The sequence below is a fragment of the Prionailurus viverrinus genome, chromosome C1, assembly GCF_022837055.1.
Source record: "Prionailurus viverrinus isolate Anna chromosome C1, UM_Priviv_1.0, whole genome shotgun sequence".
In the NCBI taxonomy this organism is placed as follows: Eukaryota; Metazoa; Chordata; class Mammalia; order Carnivora; family Felidae; genus Prionailurus; species Prionailurus viverrinus.
This window is the reverse complement of record NC_062568.1, coordinates 98,573,536-98,592,087: the sequence shown is the minus strand read 5'-3', so window position 1 is coordinate 98,592,087 and position 18,552 is coordinate 98,573,536. Positions and strand designations below refer to the sequence as shown.

The window sequence follows — 18,552 nt, the reverse complement described above, 5'->3', positions numbered from 1 at the left end:
TATTCAAAGCGATGGGGGTTCATCAAATGGCATTCCGGGCGGGGCAAAGTGCCTGCAGATGCACAGAGATGCAAAGGAGAGCACTGTCAGGGGACCAACAGCTTGGCTGAGTGCAGGGCTAGATGGGGCCTGGTGGGAAGTGAGTCTGGACAGGCAGGCTGGGCAGGAAGGGCCTAGCCAATGATTTGGGCTCATTGGGGCCGAGCCAATGAGCTCCGGCCGCACCCTCGGGCAGCAGGGAGCACTGAAGGTTATTAAACTGGAAAACAAGACCCGATTTGTGTCAAGGGAAGGTTTCCAGGGAGGGCTGACCGCACAGTCAGTCCGTGGGGTGAAGTAGAAGGAGACTTGCCTGTTGTGTGGGGCACACTGGGGGATCCGGTGATGGGCAGATATGGGGCAGGAAGGAGAGGGAGGGATCAAGGACCACATGGGTCCCTGCACAAGAGCATGGAGAACAGAAAGGCAAGTGGGCAGCCCAGGAAGGGGAGGCAGTATGAGGTCTGACTGGCAGAAGCAGGGCAGAGACAATGATCTGAGTTAGGGACTTCTTGACTTTGAAGGGCCTGAGGGCCCCCTTTAAGAGATGTCTCTGGACATTCAGGTCAGGTTGGTCATCTCAGGGGAGAAGGAGTTCTCTGGAGCCTCTCCTGTACTGTGCACTGGTCACATTGCCACCTTGTCCATTCTGATGTTTCTGTACTTGTTGGAGCCAAAGAAAGAGGAGGTCAGGTCGTGAGGTTACACCAGGCACATGACCATCTTCTACATGGTTGAAATAGGAAGAAAATGAATAGTAGTCACAGCTTTCACGGGTAAAAGAGAGTGATAACGTTGAAAGAATCGGCCACATGTTGCCTGAGACGTGGGCATGGAGGGGACAAGAGCGACGCCGGGGCTGTGGCTGCAAACCTTCTTCTTGACTCCAGCTGTGACCCTCTATCCTTGTCCCCTGCCCTTCCCTGCAGCCCAGGGCCAGCCGCGACAGTGAGCCCACCGTTGGCATTACCGTGTGATGAAGAAACTGCTTTTGGGTGAGAGGAATGCTGGACCCCCTGTGGGACTCCTTGATGAACTTGTACTTGGGGTGAGGGCACAGATGGTAATCTATCAAGGTTTCTGCGTAGGTCAGAGGGTGCATCACAGGAAATAATCCTGGGTTGGGATTCTGCAGGAGAGAGACAGAGAGAAAGAGAGAAAAAAAATCTCTTTTGTTTACCAGTTTCTACGTCAGGCACCGGCCAGGCGACAGCGAGTGTTGTCCATGGCTCCTGCTAGCACTAACACTCTGGGTCCTCGTCAGCTCGTCTGGGAAAGAGAAGCAGCAGAAGAGACACGTCTTCAAATTGGTAGCAGCCACAGTCATTCATAAATGCCACTTTTCTGGTTTAAGAGCCTCAGTACATGGCATGTAGATTTACTAAGTTCTCGTGGAAACAAGCACAACTGAAATCGTAGCTTAACACAGCTTAAAGTTCTGTATTTATTTCTAAATTTGATGAATTAGGGGACTCTATTAGATAAGCAAACTGGCTTTAAAAAGCAAATAAGCTTCTGGGTTTGAAAACAAAAATAGCTTCTTGAAGGCTACTTCAGAGACAAGACAAAGAAGAGGATGACATTTGATAGATCAGGAAATGTCAACATTTAACATTGTTTTGGTAATGTTTTTAATTCAGGAAGGCTCCATTTGGAAGCAGTATCTGGTTTTAAGGGAGATCCTGTTTTTTCCTAATTTTCCAACAGAACTAATAGAGGCCCAGAGCAATTATATCACAATAGGAAGAGAGCCTTTTAATGTCCCTTCTGGGGCTTGTCCAACAAACCCTGCTCTTGTCCCCCACAACAATGGAGCTTTTGTCCCTCACGGTTGTTTAATTTCAGATGTTTAAGAACCACTAACTTGACACTTGGTTCTTTTTGTATGCTCATCTGATTTTTATTTTTTCTTTATTATGTCTCTCTATATATTTAAAGTTTATTTATTTTTTAATAATTTTTTAATGTTTATTTATTTTTGAGACAGAGCATGAGCAGAGGAGGGGTGGAGAGAGAGAGGGAGACACAGAATCCGAGGCAGGCTCCAGGCTCTGAGCTGTCAGCACAGAGCCTGACGTGGGGCTCGAACTCACGAGCTGTGAGATCATGACCTGAGCCGAAGTCGGACGCCCAACCGACTGAGCCACCCAGGAGCCCCTCATGTTTATTTATTTTTGAGAGAGAGAGAGAGTGTCTGTGCAAGCGGGGGAGGGGCAGAGAGAGAGGGAGACACAGAATCCGAGGCAGGTTCCAGGCTCTGAGCTGTCCGCACAGAGCCCGACGCGGGGCTTGAACCCATAAACTGTGAGATCATGACCTGAGCCGGAGTCGGACAGTTGACCGACTGAGCCACCCAGCTGCCCTCTGTTCGTGTGATTTTTAAGGACTTTTTTTTTTTTTTTTTTACAAAACAACAAAATTCCACATGGCTTACAGAAACCCAGTCTCACTGCCAAGCAACAAATGTCTCCCACAAAGAAGAAAATGTAGCTAGCCAGGTGGGGAGGAGGGGGGGAGCCCCAGAGCACCCAGATGTCCGGGGTAGGAGAGCTGGCATCCTCGGTGGTGTACTAATCAAATGCGGCCCAGTCATGAGCACTGCCAAGAGTATATGCCGTTGGTGCAGAGGCTGACCTGTAGCTAGAGCCAGGGAAAGAGATGCGGAGGGGACCCCTGCCTGAACTGGAGGGTACAAAGGAAGGTGCCGGGCAGGGAGAGGGAAGGTGCCCCCTGGTGGAATCCGCAACACCCACAGCCTTGTAGAAACAAGCAAACCCCTCAGTGAGCACTTGCGGTTGAAGGAAGAGTTAGGGTACACATCTACATGTATTTTTTTGACAGCAGCAGGTTCTTTTCAGGTCCCTCAAAGCACGGCATGGGGTTCGGGCAGAGACAGAAGAGAATGGGCTCCAGTGGAGCCCAAGGGAAGACACCTTCCCCAGTTAGGGGCCGGAGGGTTGGCAGGGAACAAGGTGAAAGTGGGGGCCCTGGCGGGACAAAGCAGGGGAGGCCTGAGAACATAGAGAAAGGTGGGTGAGGAGGAAGGATAGTAAGGAGGGGGGTGGTGGAGGAAGTGGGGGACATTTCGTGTTCCATTCAGTGCATTTCAGAAGGAGAACCCAAGGACGGAAGACAGAACAAGCCCCCCAGTCCTCATTGGGCGAACCAGGTCGTCTGTATATTACACCACAGAGATGCCCGAGGAGCAAGGAGGACTTTGGCCACCCCCAGCCAGGAAGCGGGGGAGACCGGCAGGACTGGAGAAGGGACAAAGGAACACAGCCCCACCTCAGGGGTAAAGAGAGCGATTGGAGGGTAACAGTCTGATAACTGCTGACTCCCACCACCAGGAGTCACCCCTGAGGTGACCGAAGGCCAATCGGAAAAGCGCCTGGGAAGGGACTCTAGGGGGAATTGGGGCAGGAGTGACGGAGACCTCAGTGGGGCTGGGTCACAGTGAGACTAGGAGACAGCGTGATGGCGGACAGGCCGGCTGCACCCTAGTCAGGTGGCGAGGAAGGCAACAGTGCCCAACACCAGGGAGGTGAAATTAGCTGCGTGGCCTTCAGGCGCCTCTCCTACCCTGCTTGATTGAGGGCCAGTGAAGTTGTGTGGCCGACTCTCTGGATGGGCCTTGGGGCCAAGGGCGATTAATGAAGGAAATGCTTTTGGAAACGGCAATATCACTATCTTTAATAGTTGTCATACTTCAGATTCCCCTGGGTGGCCATTGCCACCAGAGTAAGCGGCCTGAGTGGTCATCCCATAATTATTTTAATTCTCATTTTCCTCAGACTAACGCACGCATGTGGCAGCAACTCGTCCAGGCTGGAAGGGTTTGTGATGAAAAGCGATGGGGTTCCTGAAGACCATTCCTGTCCCCAGGCCCATATCCCAGAGGCTGTTTCTTTCCATTATGTCTGAGTTTTGTGCCTCCAATGGCCATTACTCTAAACATTATGCTTATTCTTCCAGTTCTCTATTACCAACCTCAGCCAGCAGCCATGGACTCATTCCTATGCGAGATAGGGATTTTGCTCATGTACACAAATGCTCCTTTCAATTTTGAAAATCACATTGTTATTTTTAGTGCTGCTGTGAGTTATCTTCATGACTTGGAAGGATGCACTTATACCCCTATTTGTTGTTTCATTATCTTTGGCTGAGTATTTCAACTCCCCCCTCACATGCGATGAAAACATTACCATTCCTATGCTTTCTTGTAACCCTCCTCCCCTCTTCCACAGTCTTGCTTTTATGTCATGGAGATGGTTAACATCTGCCTTCTGGAACCACAGGCAAGACCTCCATACTTTGTTCATTAGTTGTCTTTGAAAGTTGGCAACTAATAAAGAGCATTTCTTTTGTCTTAACTGTGGAAATATGTTTCTCTGCCAGGCCAAGTAGAGGCTCAGATTATAGTTCTTTGTGTGTGTGTGTGAAGGTTCACTATCAGGTCACTGACAGAAAAAGAGTCCCAGTAGCAAGGCTAACTGGATTCCACTTTTTCTTTTATTTACCAGTAACTCTTAAAAATGACATCAAATTTTAGTTCGGTTTCCTTTTTGGAACAAATATCGATTTTTAGTTGATTGTTTCCCCCCCTAAAGTTTATCTTCTTATTGTTTTTTAAACGTGTATTTACTTATTTTGAGAGAGAGGCGGAGAGCGAGCAGGGAAGGGGCAGAGAGAGAGAGGGAGATAGAGAATCCCAAGCAGGCTCCATGCTGTCAGTGCAGAACCTGACACGGGATTCGAACTTACCAATGGTGAGATCATGACCTGAGCTGAAACATAGAGTCGGATGCTTAACTGACTGAGACACCCAGGAACCCCATCAATTCTTTAAAAAAAAATTTTTTTTGGGGGGTGCCTGGGTGGCGCAGTCGGTTAAGCGTCCGACTTCAGCCAGGTCACGATCTCGCGGTCCGTGAGTTCGAGCCCCGCATCGGGCTCTGGGCTGATGGCTCAGAGCCTGGAGCCTGTTTCCGTTTCTGTGTCTCCCTCTCTCTCTGCCCCTCGCCCGTTCATGCTCTGTCTCTCTCTGTCCCAAAAATAAATAAACATTGAAAAAAAAATTTTTTTTTAAAAAAAATTTTTTTTAACATTTTATTTATTTTTGATAGAGAGCACAAGTGGGGGAGGGGCAGAGAGAGAGGGAGACACAGAATCTGAAGCAGGCTCCAGGTTCTGAGCTGTCAGCACAGAGCCTGACATGGGGCTCGAACTCACAAACCTCGAGATCATGACCTGAGCCGAAGTCGGATGCTTAACCCACTGAGCCACCCAGGGGCCCTTCCCCTCTAGAATTTATAATGGCTTTTTCTTTTGCCTGGATGATGTACCTTTCTCAGATCCTTGAATGTTTCCATCCTTTCGACTGCACTGTTAGTGTGTGGGGCCCACCCTTCCCTCTACACCTCTTTCCCAGAGCCCTTTACCTTTCCTCCTGCAAGCTGAATGCAGGAGGACTTCGTGATAATGCTTTCCAACCAGTATTTCTTTCTTTTGGTTTTTGTTTCTTTTCTTAGGGTTTCCAAATTCCTTCTTTTATAGCTATACTGATATAGAACTGACACACAATTAACTACACATATTAAAACTATGTAATTTGATGTCTTGATGTATGTTACATCTGCAAAACCACCAGAAAAATTACAAACATCTCAGGAGTGCTTGGGTGGCTCAGTCTGTTAAGCAACCGATTCTGGCTCAGGTCATGATCTTGTGGTTCACGAGTTCGAGCCCCACATCGGGCTCTGTGCTGACAGCTCAGAGCCTGGAGCCTGCTTCGGATTCTGTGTCTCCCTCTCTCTCTGCTCTTCTCCTGCTCACGCTCTGACTCTCTCTCAAAAAAAAAAAAAAAAAACATTAAAAAAATTAAATTAAAAAAATTTAAATTAAATTTAAAAAAAGATCAAGATTTTTCTTGATCACCCTCCAAAGTTTTCTCTTGTCCCTTTGTAAGCTCTCTGTCCTTCCTCCCTGCTCCTCCATACCAATCCATCCAACTCATCACTACACAGTCACTAATCTGCTTTCTGTCTCTATAGATTACTTTAGATGTTCTAGACTTTTACACAAATTGAATCATACAGCCTGTATTCGTTTTTTGGTCTGATTTCTTTTACTCGGCATAATTATTCTGAGAATCATCCATGTTGGTACATGTATCAAGAGCTCACTTTTTCTAGGTTACTCAAAAAAAAAAAAAAAAAAGAAGGAAAGAAAAAGAAAAAAGAAAAAGAAATACCATATGACCCAGCAATTCTACTTCTGGGTATTTACCCAAAGAAAATGAATACGTTAATTTAAAAAAAATTTTTTTTCAACGTTTTTATTTATTTTTGGGACAGAGAGAGACAGAGCATGAACGGGGGAGGGGCAGAGAGAGAGGGAGACACAGAATCGGAAACAGGCTCCAGGCTCCGAGCCATCAGCCCAGAGCCTGACGCGGGGCTCGAACTCACGGACCGTGACATCGTGACCTGGCTGAAGTCGGACACTTAACCGACTGCGCCACCCAGGCGCCCCATTAAAAGATATATGCACCCCTGTGTTCACTGCAGCATTTTTCACAACAGCCACCATATGGAAGCAGCCCATGTCCATCAATAGGTGAATGGATAAAGAAGATACGGTACATATATACAAAGGAATATTAATCATAGAAAGAATGAAGTACAGCCATTTGCAACAATATGGATGGACCTAGAAGGTATTATGAAAAATGAAGTAAGTCAGACAGAGAAAGACAAATATGGAATGATTTCACTTAAATGTGGAATCTGAAAACAAAACAAACAAGAAACCAGACTCTAAATACAGGAAGCAAACTGGTAGTTGCCCGAGGGAGGTGGGTGGGGAGATGGGTGAAACAGATAAAGGGGATTAAGAGGCATAAATTTCCTGTTATAAAATAAATAGAGGCACCTGGGTGGCTCAGTCAGTTAAGCTTTTGACTTAGGCTCAGGTCATGATCTCACGGCTCATGAGTTCGAGCCCCGTATCAGGCTCTGTGAGGACAGCTTGGAGCCTGGAGCCTGCTTCAGATTCTGTGTCTCCCTCTCTCTCTCTCTGCCCCTCCCCTGCTCATGGTCTGTCTGTCTCTCAAAAATAAATAAACATTAAAAAATTTTTTTAATAAATAAGTTATGGGGATGCAAAGTACAGCATAGGGAATATAGTCGATAGTACTGTGATAACACTATACAGTGACAGATAGTGACTATACTTCTTGCGGTGGGCACTGAGTCATAAATCAATGTTGAATCACTATGTTACACACCTGAACCTAATATAAAATTGCATCTCAACTATACTTCAGTTTTTAAAAAAGGAGTTCGGCTTTCAGCTCAGAGGAGGCAAAGGTACAACTGTCTTCCATTGTCCCAAATCCAGGTTCATCTAACACCAGCCGCCTCCACCATGTGGCCCAAGTTCGACCGCAACAAGATCAAAGTCATATACCTGAGGCGCACTGGTGGCGAAGTTGGTGTCACACATGCCCTGGGCCCAAAGATCGGCCCCCTGCGTCCTTCTCCTAAGGCAAATGGTAACTAGAATAGTCTACGGATTACGGTGAAACTGACCATTCAGAACAGACAGCCCCGGATTGAAGTGGCACCTTCCTGCCTCTGCCCTGATTATCAAAGCCCTCAAGGAACCACCAAGAGACAAAAGGAGCAGAAAAACAGTAAGCACGGTGGAAATATCACTTTTGATGAGAGCGTCAACATTGCCCAACAGATGCGGCGCCGATCTTTAGCCGGAGAACTCTCTTGAACCATTAAAGAGATCCCGGGGACTGCCCAGTCCGTGGGCTGCAATGCTGATGGCCGCCACCCTCATGACATCATAGATGACATCAATAGTGATGCGGTGAATGCCCAGCTAGTGAACAATAACAACAACGGAAAATATCTCAATAAAGGATCATTTGGCAAACCACCACCATCGCCACCAGTAACAACAAAAAAGGGTTCATTGCTTTCTATTACTGAGGAGTAGTCTACTGGATACTAATACTTCAGTCTGTTTATCCATTAACCTATTGGTGGTCACTCTTTTCCAGGTTGGGAAACATATAAAGCTGCTATGAGTATTCTTACTCAAGCCTCATGCTTCCATCTGTCTTGGGTAAATACCTAGGACCAGAATAGCTGGATCATATGATAGGTATGTGTTTACTACTAACTTTTTACCTCTGTAAGAGACTGTCACACTGTTGTTCAAAGTAGTTGTACCATTTTACATTCTCACCAGCAGTCTTTTTAATTTTAGATATTCTAACGAGGTATCTCATTGTGGTTTTAATCTGTATTTTGCTAATAACGCATTATTCTGAGCACCTTTTCATGTACATATTTGTCACCTGTGTATTTCTGGTGGAGATCTTTTGTCCATTTTAAAATTGGGTTGTTGAGGGGCGCCTGGGTGGCTCAGTCGGTTAAGCGTCCGACTTCGGCTCAGGTCATGATCTCACGGTCCGTGAGTTCGAGTCCCGCGTCGGGCTCTGTGCTGACAGCTCAGAGCCTGGAGCCTGCCTCGGATTCTGTGTCTCCCTCTCTCTCTCTGACCCTCCCCCATTCATGCTCTGTCTCTCTCTGTCTCAAAAGTAAATAAACGTTAAAAAAAAAATTTTTAAATTGGGTTGTTGAGGCACGTGGGTGGCTCAGTCAGTTAAGCATCTGACTTTCAATTTCAGTTCAGGTCATGATCTCATGGTCATGAAATCAAGCCCTGAATCGGGCTCTGTGCTGGGCAGGGAGCCTGATTAAGATTCTCTCTCTCTCCCTCTGTCCCTACCCTGCTCTATGGCATGCATGTGCTCTCTCACTCTCTCTCTCTCTCTCTCTCTCTCTCAAAAAATAAAAAACAAAATTGAGTTGTTCTCTTAGTATTGAGCTTTGAGAGTTCTTTCTATATCCTGGATATAAGTCTTTTACCAGATATTGTGATTTCAAAGTGTTTTCTCCAAATCTGTGATTTATCGTTTCCTTTTCTTAACAGTGTCTTTAGAAATGCAGGAATTCTTACTTTGGATAAATCTTATTAATCCATTTTCCCCCCATTCATGGATTGTGGTTTTGGTGTTCTAAGAAATCTTTGTCTAACCCAAGTACACACAGATGTTCTTCTATGTGTTTTCTAGAACTTTTCTAGTTTTTAGTTTTATATTTAGGTCTATGTTCCACTAATTTTTGTAAACAGTGTGAGGTATAGATTAAAGTTCTTTTATTTTTATTTTTGGTAAATAGATACCCAAATATCCTAGCACTATTTCTTGAAAAGACTATCTTTTCTCCAATGAATTGTCTTTGAGCTTTGTCAAAAATTAACTGGCCATGTATGTATGAACACATTTATTTCTCGATTCTCAGTTCTGTTCCATTGATCTGTTTGTCTGTTTTTATGCTGATACCATACTGTTGTGGTCAGTGTAGCTTTACAATACCCACTAAAGTCAGGTAATGTAAATCCTTCAACTTTGTTTTTCAAAGTTGTTTTGGATATATTTGCATTCCAAATAAATTTTAGAGTAAGCTTGTCAATTTCTTTAAAAGTGGGGTGGGGGTGGGCTGCAAGCTTTCGAGTGGATTGTGTTAAATACTTTTACGTTACTTTGTACATGTGATGTCTTAGCAATATTAAATCTCCCAATCCATCAATATGGTGTATTTCACCATTTATTTAGATCTTTCTTGATTTCTCTCAGCAATTTTTCTTAATTTCGGTGTATCAGTCTTACACGCTCTTGTCAGGTTTATCCCTAAGTGTTTCATATTTTTTGGTGCTATTGTTCAGTGAAATGAATTTTAAAAATTTCAGTTTTGGACTGTTTGTTGCCAGTCTATAGAAATATAGCTGATTTTTGTGTCTTGATCTTATATCCTGCAATCTTGGTAAATTTACTTATTGGTTTTATCAGATTTTTGGATAGATTCAATTGTATGTTTTGCATAGACAATAATTTTGTTTCTGAATACAGATAGTTTTGCTTTTTCCTTTCAAATATAGAGGACTTTTATTTCTTTTTTCTTGACTTGTTACACTGGCTATAGTTACAATCTTAATAGAATTAGTAAGAGCAGACATCCTTGCCTTATTCCTGATCTTAGGGGGAAAGGATTCAATCATTTACCATTCAGTATTGTGCTAGCTCCAGGTTGGTTTGTTTTTTTTTTTATGTTTATTTATTTTGAAAGATAGAAAGAGCGTGAGTGGGGGAGGAGAAGAGAGAGAGGAAGAGAGGATCACAAGTAGGCTCTGTACTGTCAGCACAAAGCCTGATGCATGGCTCGAATTCACGAGCCATGAGATCATGACCAGAGCAGAAATCAAGAGGTGGATGCTTAGCTGCCTGAACCACCCAGGTACCCCTCCAGGTGTTTAACAGATACTCTTTATCAGGTTGAGAAAGTTCCCATCTGTCTGTCACTTACTGAGACTAAGTATCAGGAATGACAGACTGCTCCTCTGTACCTATAGAGATGCTCATGTTGTTTTTCTTTTTTAGTCTGCTAAAATGGTGAAGTACCCTGAGTTTTGAACATTAAACTAATTTTGTGTTTCTTGCATAAGCCCCTATTTGCTCATGATACATTATTCTTTTTGTGTGATGAACACGATTTGTTAAAATTTTATTTGCTTGTTCATGTATTTATTTGCATCTATGCTCATGAAAGATATTTGTTGATCCTTTTCCTGTAATGTCTCTGTCTAGCTTTGGCATTAGAGTAATACTGACTTCTAGAATGAGTTGAGAAGTGATCTTCTCTTCCCTTTTCTGGAAGAGTTTTTGTGGATTTGGTATCATTTCTTCCTTAACAGGATTGCTGAATTCCGCAGTGAAGGCATCTGTACCTACAGTTTTCTTTGTGGGAAGGCTTTTAATCACCAATTCAATTTTTAAAATAGATATAGAGCTAGCAGAGTTATCTATCTCTTCTTGAATAAGATTTAATATTTTGTACCTTTTAAGGAATTTGTCCATTTAACTTGTTGAACTTACTGGCATGAAGTTTTTCATAACATTAACTTATTATCTTTTTAATATCTATAGAATCTGTAGTGATGTCACTTCTCTCAGTCCTGATATTGATAATTTATGCCTTTTAACCATTTTTTCCCTAATCAGTTAGATTACAGTTTTATCCAGTTTACGGATCTTCTCAAAGAACTAGTTTTTCTCTATTGTTTTTCTTTTTTCTGTTTCACTGGTTTTCAATCTAATCTTTGTTATTTCTCTGATTAGTTTGGATTTCATCCGCTCTTCTTTTTTGAATTTCTAAAAGAGTAGCTGAGGACATTAATTTAAGTCCCACTCTTACTTTCTAATGTAGGTATACAGCATTATAAAATTCCCACAAATTTTTTTTTTTTTTTTCATTTTCACTAAGTTAAAAATACTTTCCAATTTCTCTTTTGATTTCTTCCTTGGACTATAGGCCATTTAAAATTTTTTTAATGTTTATTTATTTTTGGGAGAGAGAGAGAGAGAGAGAGCAGGAGAGGGGCAAAGAGAGAGGGAGACACAGAATCCAAAGCAGGCTCCAGGCTCTGAACTGTTAGCATGGAGCCCAATGCGTGACTCGAACCCATGAACTGTGCGATCATGACCTGAGCAGAAGTCGGATGCTTAACTGACTGAGCCACTCAGGTGCCCCAATATAGCCTATTTTATAGTATTTAATTCAGCTTCCTAATTTTGAGGGGAGGTTTGTAGATATCTTTAGGCTCTTCTTTTCTGATTCAAGTTCTTCAAAACCAGAAAAAATACTTCATATGATCGGAGTATTTTTAATTTTATTGAGACTTATTTTATGGTCCCAAATATGGTCTATCTTGGCAAACTTTCTGTATACACTTGAAGAGAATCTTCATTCTATTGCTTTTGGGTAGAGTATTCTAGCAATGCCAATTAGGTGACGTTGATTGATAGTGGTATTTAAATATTTTATATCCTTATTGATTTTCTGTTTACTTCTTCTATCAACTATTGACAGGGGGGTGGTATTGAAATCACCAACTATAATTGTGGATTTGTCTCTTTTTTCCTTTGCATTTCAATGGGTTTTTGTTTCATGTATTTTGAAGCTCTGGTTATTAGGTAGATAAATATTTAGAATTGTTGTGTCCCTCTGATGAACTGCCCCTAACCTTAGGTTCCTAACCTAAGGCATGCTCTTAGTATTTGTGGAATTAATGAGTTAATAAGTAACTACTGATATTTTCCAAGGAAGTATGAGTGTGACTATGGAAAATTCCGGTAACTCCTTTAGACCAATTTCCTGTCTTTTAGAACGGGGAGGGGGTGGTAATGGGTGAATCTGGGGGACAAAAGATTGAAGAGAGTTTTTCAAATCTTGCTGTGGGGAGCCCCACAGTTTTGCAGGGACATCTTCCTCAGGAGAGCCTTCCACCCCATTGCCATCCCAGCAAGTAAGTAGGATTCTAGGTCATTTTACCTATTGCCTTCTGATGAAAAATTTCAGCTGATGTGAGGACTGTAGTTCTAAATGAAGTTTGAAAATCTCTGAGTTAAACATCCTGTGAGTTTATCCCAGCTCTAAGATTCTAAGTCTCCAAGGAACACTCCTCTCAACCGATGTGACTATGAAAAAAATGCCCCATAATGGCTAATGTAGGAAAGCAACACAATTCGGAGGAAGAGCCCTGAGGCAAACAACCAGGAAATAGGCAGGTTTCTGTCCTACGTCTCCCACTAGCTGACTGAGAGACCTTTGGTGTGAGTATCAGCATCTCTCCTCGCATTAGAGATGGAGATTCCCATTTGGAGATTCTCCAAAGAGACTTTCTCAACTAGTATCTAAGGTTGTTCTTGGTTGTATGTATGTGTGTGTCTGTCTTTAAAACATAAACCATAACTTGGGCAACTACTGTGGCATCTCACTGATGATCCCATCATTACATAGAACCTCATCAGATTTCCTGTCAGCGTTTCATTCACTTGGGACTTGGGTAGGAAGAAATATAAGGGTAGGAGAAGGGACCCCACGAGGGCAGATCAGCAGAAGTGGAGGCCTGGTGAGGGAGGAAAGTGCACCGAGTTTGGCAGGGAACTACGCAGGGACGCAGAGAAGGGGGTGTGGTCTTGTTGTTGGTCTCACATAGGCTTGGACTTAATTTGGAAGAAAATGGGGAGTCAGTGAAGAATGTGGAGCAGGACAGTAGCATGGTTAGGGTGTGCTTCAGGGAAGTTAATCAAGTGTGGCTACAGAAACAAAGTGGAACAGAAATCTGGGAGACAGAGGTAGAAGTATGGAAGGGATGCCCAAGGAAGAAATAAGGCATCCAGAGAGCTCTGAGTGATGAGGTTTGGGTTGATTTAACTTTCTCTTTCTGCTGTTTTTCTTTCTTTCTTTCTTTCTTTCTTTCTTTCTTTCTTTCTTTCTTTCTTTCTCTTTCTTTCTTTCTCTTTTTCTTTCTTCTTCTTCTTCTTCTTCTTCTTCTTCTTCTTCTTCCTCTTTTTTTTGAGAGAGAGGGAGAGAGTGGGGAGACTCCAAGCAGGGGAGGGGCAGGGAGAGAGAGAATCTTAAGCGGGCTCCGTGCCTAGCATAGAGTGCTGACTTGGGGCTCGATCTAACAACTGTGAGATAACAACCTGAGCTGAAAACAAGAGTCAGATGCTTAACTGAGTGAACCACCTACGTGCCCTCTTTTTTTTTTTAACTATCTATCTATCTATCTATCTATATAATTATATGAAATTAGAAAAGACCATAAAGGTATTTTCATAAACATAAATAAATTCTGAAATTGCTAGAAGACAGGAACATTGACATTCTTCAAACAATAAATGCTGGCAATCGATTTCAAAGGTGAGATATCGCTTAACGCTTGAAACTCCAAAGACAGAAAAATATTCCCAAGTAATGCTTCTGTTTTCTTATAGAGTAACTTTTGAAACAGAGACACATACAACATGAGACTTCTGCCAGTTGTCACTTACAAAAATATAAAGCGGGTCATAATCTGGAGACCTGGCTAAGGCCTCAGGTGGTTTCATGCCCAAGACCGAGGTCTTGCCAGGGAGCTGAGTTGTGGCGTCCTGCTTGGGCAGAGTTATGATGGTGGTGGCTTCATCCTGTGAAGGGACCAGGCAGCGTGTCAGTCTTGACACCAGGACAAGAGCGGAAACATAAGAGCACTTCTTTTTATTTTTCATGTTTATTTATTTATTTTTGAGACAGAGAGTGAGAGCACGTAAGGGTGCTAGTGGAGGAGGAGCAGAGAAGAGAGAGACAGAGAGAATCCCAAGCCTGACTCAGGGCTCGATCTCATGAACCGTGAGATCGTGACCTGAGCCCAAATCAAGAGCTGATGCTCAACCAACGGAGACACCCAGGCCCCCCGAGAGAAATGCTTAAAGGTGGGGGTTGTGTTACCTCAGCCCCTTGCTTCAGGGTTCGAGCAAGCTTTTGAGGTCTGTAGCTCGTTGACGATCTCTGGACACAGAATGGCTGATACCCTTTAATTTTGTACAGCTGAGGAACCTGAGGTCAAAGAAGACAACTGACTAAACGCTCTTAAAACACCCGTTACCAATGAATGGGATCTCATTCTCAATAACAGCACTTCTGAGTTGCCCAACGATAAAAGGAACACGAGTACCGGGTTGCAGCCATCACCTTGTGCAGTCAAGCACTGGTTTGGCCCAGCACTGGGGGACATTAGCATAAGTCCCAAGCCCTGTTCCCGGTCCCTGCTCTGGGTCCCAGGACACATGTGCATTTGCCATTACTCTTCTGTACCACAGGGCTCATCTGTAGAAATACACCGAACACTGGTTAACAAACCAGTGATTTAAAATACTTATATTTTCGAAACCAGAAGTGGCTGTATACCTCAAGAAAGGCTGACTAACTTCTGTTCACTTCACCTTGTGCTTTTTCTTAAAGTTTATAATATATGTAGTTCAGAAAGCTTCATGCACGCGATATATACCATATATCCCCAGGGTAAAGAGAAACCACGTATGTTACACCTCGCACATACCATCAAATGATAGCAGAAGAACACACACGGTATGCTCTAGTGTATCAACTATAAAAGAACAAAACCAGCAATGCAATTCAAATTCAAGAATATTTTGTACACTTCATAAGAAACCCATTAGCTAATCCCGTATGACAGGTCTGACCTGCAGATTGAAGAAAGAGTAACTCTGCTTGATTTGGATTTCCGAAGATTTAATTGGGACTGGTCCAAGGCCATCAGGAGCCTAAAATGAGGAAATTCAAAAGACAAGGACACATAATCAACACTGGGCGAAAGCGGCTACGCTTCTATTCCTCTACCTCCCGTCACCTTTCCCATGACCACAGTTGCTACCTGATGTGTGAGGCATGGAGGCAGTGCTGACCAACCTCCCCTCGTCTCATAGTGTCTGTGATCCTTCTTCCTTTCCTATTGTTGTGGGTGCTGCAATATGCCACCCAGAATCCCCATCAGGCTTAACGGACTCAGTCCTCTTACTTCAAGGAGTCCTCTCAACAGAAACAACTCTCAGGGGTCAGCCGTCTTCAGGGGTTGCTTTGGTTGAAGGGAGCTGCCTCCTTCAAGGTCCTGTGCCCCACCCAGGGAGGCCTGCCTACAACCTCAAGTTGAAACAAAGGTATAAATGCCGGGTGGCCTCACGCTGCCCCAGCTTCAGAGCCCCTGGCGAGTTCAGCTGAGGCCTCTGCCCAGGAAGGCAGTTCTCCTCTCTCTGTCCTATGCCAGCTCCCACTGCTTCCCTTCCCCAGGGGCTGATCCCCAAAGCATTACCTTCCTGCATGTTGTCTGCCTCCATCACCCAGAGAACCTGGAACACTGCCTGACATACTATGGACATTCGATAAATACTGTACTTCACCCAATCTGAGACACCATCATGAAATGAATCCGATGCAATGCTAACATGCCATCCATTATAAGACATTTCCCAATTTCAAAGATGGTAATAAAAAAGAATTGATGAGATAAAGTATCTGTGGAATGAATTATACAATTCTTTATAAACAGGAGTGCTGAGCACTCTTTCATCAACCCTGAGTGGCAGAGAAGTCTTTGTAGGACTAAGATGCCAGATGGAATGTGTGAGATGGGAACGACTGAAAAATAATGAGGTGCGCCCCACAGCACAGTGATCTCTTCATCCCTCTCACCCTTTGCACCCCATTGATTATTAAGTGTGCTTATTAATGCTTGAAAATCACCGATCTATTATTCCCTAGGAATTCTGTAGTCTGATCTTTTAGGTCATTTAATTATCTAATGCAGGGGTGCCTGGGTGGCTCAGTCGGTTAAGCGTCCGACTTCGGCTCAGGTCATGATCTCGCGGTCCAGGAGTTCGAGCCCCGCGTCGGGCTCTGTGCTGACAGCTCGGAGCCTGGAGCCTGTTTCGGATTCTGTGTCTCCCTCTCTCTCTGACCCTCCCCCGTTCATGCTCTGTCTCTGTCTCAAAAATAAATAAACATTAAAAAAAATTATCTAGGGGCGCCTGGGTGGCGCAGTCGGTTAAGCGTCCGACTTCAGCCAGGTCACGATCTCGCGGTCCGTGAGTTCGAGCCCCGCGTCGGGCTCTGGGCTGATGGCTCAGAGCCTGGAGCCTGTTTCTGATTCTGTGTCTCCCTCTCTCTCTGCCCCTCCCCCGTTCATGCTCTGTCTCTCTCTGTCCCAAAAATAAATAAACGTTGAAAAAAAAAAATTTAAAAAAAAAAAAAAAAAAAAAAAAAAAAAAAATTATCTAATGCAGAAAACACATGGAATTTCTAAAGTCAGTCCTGCAATTCTCGAGTAGATGAACCGGCAATGTGTAAAATACATCGTAGGATGTGAATGGCAAGCTTATTCTTTAAAAGTAAAAAATTAGGGGTGCCTGGGTGGCTCAGTCGGCTGAGCGTCTGACTTCGGCTCCGGTCACGATCTTGTGGTTCGTGAGTTCGAGCCCTGCATCGGGCTCTGTGCTGACAGCTCAGAGCCTGGAGCCTGCTTCGGATTCTCTGTCTCCCTCTCTCTCTGCCCCTCCCCTGCCCACGCTCTGTCTCTCCCTCTCTCAAAAATAAATAAACATAAAAAACATTTAAATTTAAAAATAAATAAATAAATAATTTGCCTGTGCACTTTCAACATCAATTTATTAAAAAAAAATTTTTTTTAATGTTTATTTTTGAGAGAGACAGAGTGTGAGCAGGGAGGGGCTGCAAGACAGGGAGACACAGAATCCAAAGCAGACTCCAGGCTCTGAGCTGTCAGCACAGAGCCCGATGTGGGGCTCAAACCCACGAATCGTGAGATCATGACCTGAGCCGAAGTTGTCCGCTTAACCAACTGAGCCACCCAGGTGTCCCTCAGCATCAAATTAAAGATGCCTTTTATTGCTAAGGACATGAACTTAGGCTACATTTTATTACCGGCCATATGACCTTGTGTCTCAGTTTCCTCCTCCTCTGTAAAACAGTAAGCCTATCACATAGATTCGTTGAAGATTAAATGAACTGTTACAAGTGAGGCATTTCAGGCACTGCCTGATTCATGGTAAGTGCAATGTAAGAGTCAGCTATTATTTTTATTTTAATGCATCATCATGCCCATAAGGCAAGAAAATGAACTGTCGCACCTCTTTCCAGAGAGGGTGAGAGAGAAGGAGAGAGAGAGAGAGAGAGAGACAGAGAGAATTGAGAGTCTCATGGCTTCGAGTGTTAGACCCCGGGGCCACCCGTCCCTGGCTGCCCCATTGCCCATGCAGTGGGGCCCACCTCCCCAGGCCTGGCCTTCTCGGATTCTCCACCTGCCCTTCGGCTCTCAGGCCCGGTTCCCTGGGCTGTCCGGAGGGGTTCTTGCTGGCTTCCATGCTGGAAACCACCCGGTGCAGATTACCAGGGAGCTCTGCACATGTGTGTTAGGGGCCGGGCAGGCGGCAGTAGATGATCCCTGGTTTCCCACTGGTCACAAGTCCCTGGGCACAGGTGTCCCCTGGGAGCTTCTCAGGGGGAGGTGAAGGGACAGAGACTGAGGTACGGCTTGCCTTGGTATCTGCCCAACAAGCATCTGCTCTCGCCCCGTCCCCACGCCACAGCCCAACAGCACCTACCAACTCGTTGGAGCTCTGAGGAGGACTGTAGGATGGGAAGGCGAAGGGCAGCACTTTCTTGGGTGAGACAAAGAACGAGCTGGAATAATCACCGCGACTGATCTGGGACAGGAGGTGTCTGAACGAATTCTTATCTGCGGGTGAAAAACAAAAGAGCACTTTGGGGGAGTTCTTGGGGTATTTTTATGTGAAATTACCATCTTCAGTTTCTTATTTGCCACCCACCAATTAGTGGATACGTGCTGCATGCCATTGTGGAAAAGAATAGAGGTCTGGGGTGCCTGGGTGGCTCAGTCAGTTAAGCATCTGACTTCTGCTCAGGTCATAATCTCACGGTTAATGAGTTCGAGCCCCGCATCGGGCTCTGTGCTGACAGCTCAGAGCCTGGAGCCTGCTTCTGATTCTGTTTCTCT

At 44.3% G+C, this 18,552-nt stretch overlaps 1 protein-coding gene across 2 annotated transcripts in view; it reads right to left on the bottom strand.

Annotated features, from left to right (window-relative positions):
* The window catches only part of CFAP221 (cilia and flagella associated protein 221), a 107,563-nt gene that overhangs the window by 15,854 nt on the left and 73,157 nt on the right, over nt 1-18,552 (bottom strand). For both annotated transcript variants that reach the window (XM_047871501.1, XM_047871502.1), the window contains exons 16-20: nt 18,140-18,273; nt 15,206-15,286; nt 14,451-14,558; nt 14,015-14,149; nt 1,010-1,168 (exon numbers count right to left, since the gene is read on the bottom strand). In XM_047871501.1, the coding sequence (XP_047727457.1) occupies nt 1,010-1,168; nt 14,015-14,149; nt 14,451-14,558; nt 15,206-15,286; nt 18,140-18,273 (617 nt within the window). The remainder of the gene's footprint in view (nt 1-1,009; nt 1,169-14,014; nt 14,150-14,450; nt 14,559-15,205; nt 15,287-18,139; nt 18,274-18,552) is intronic.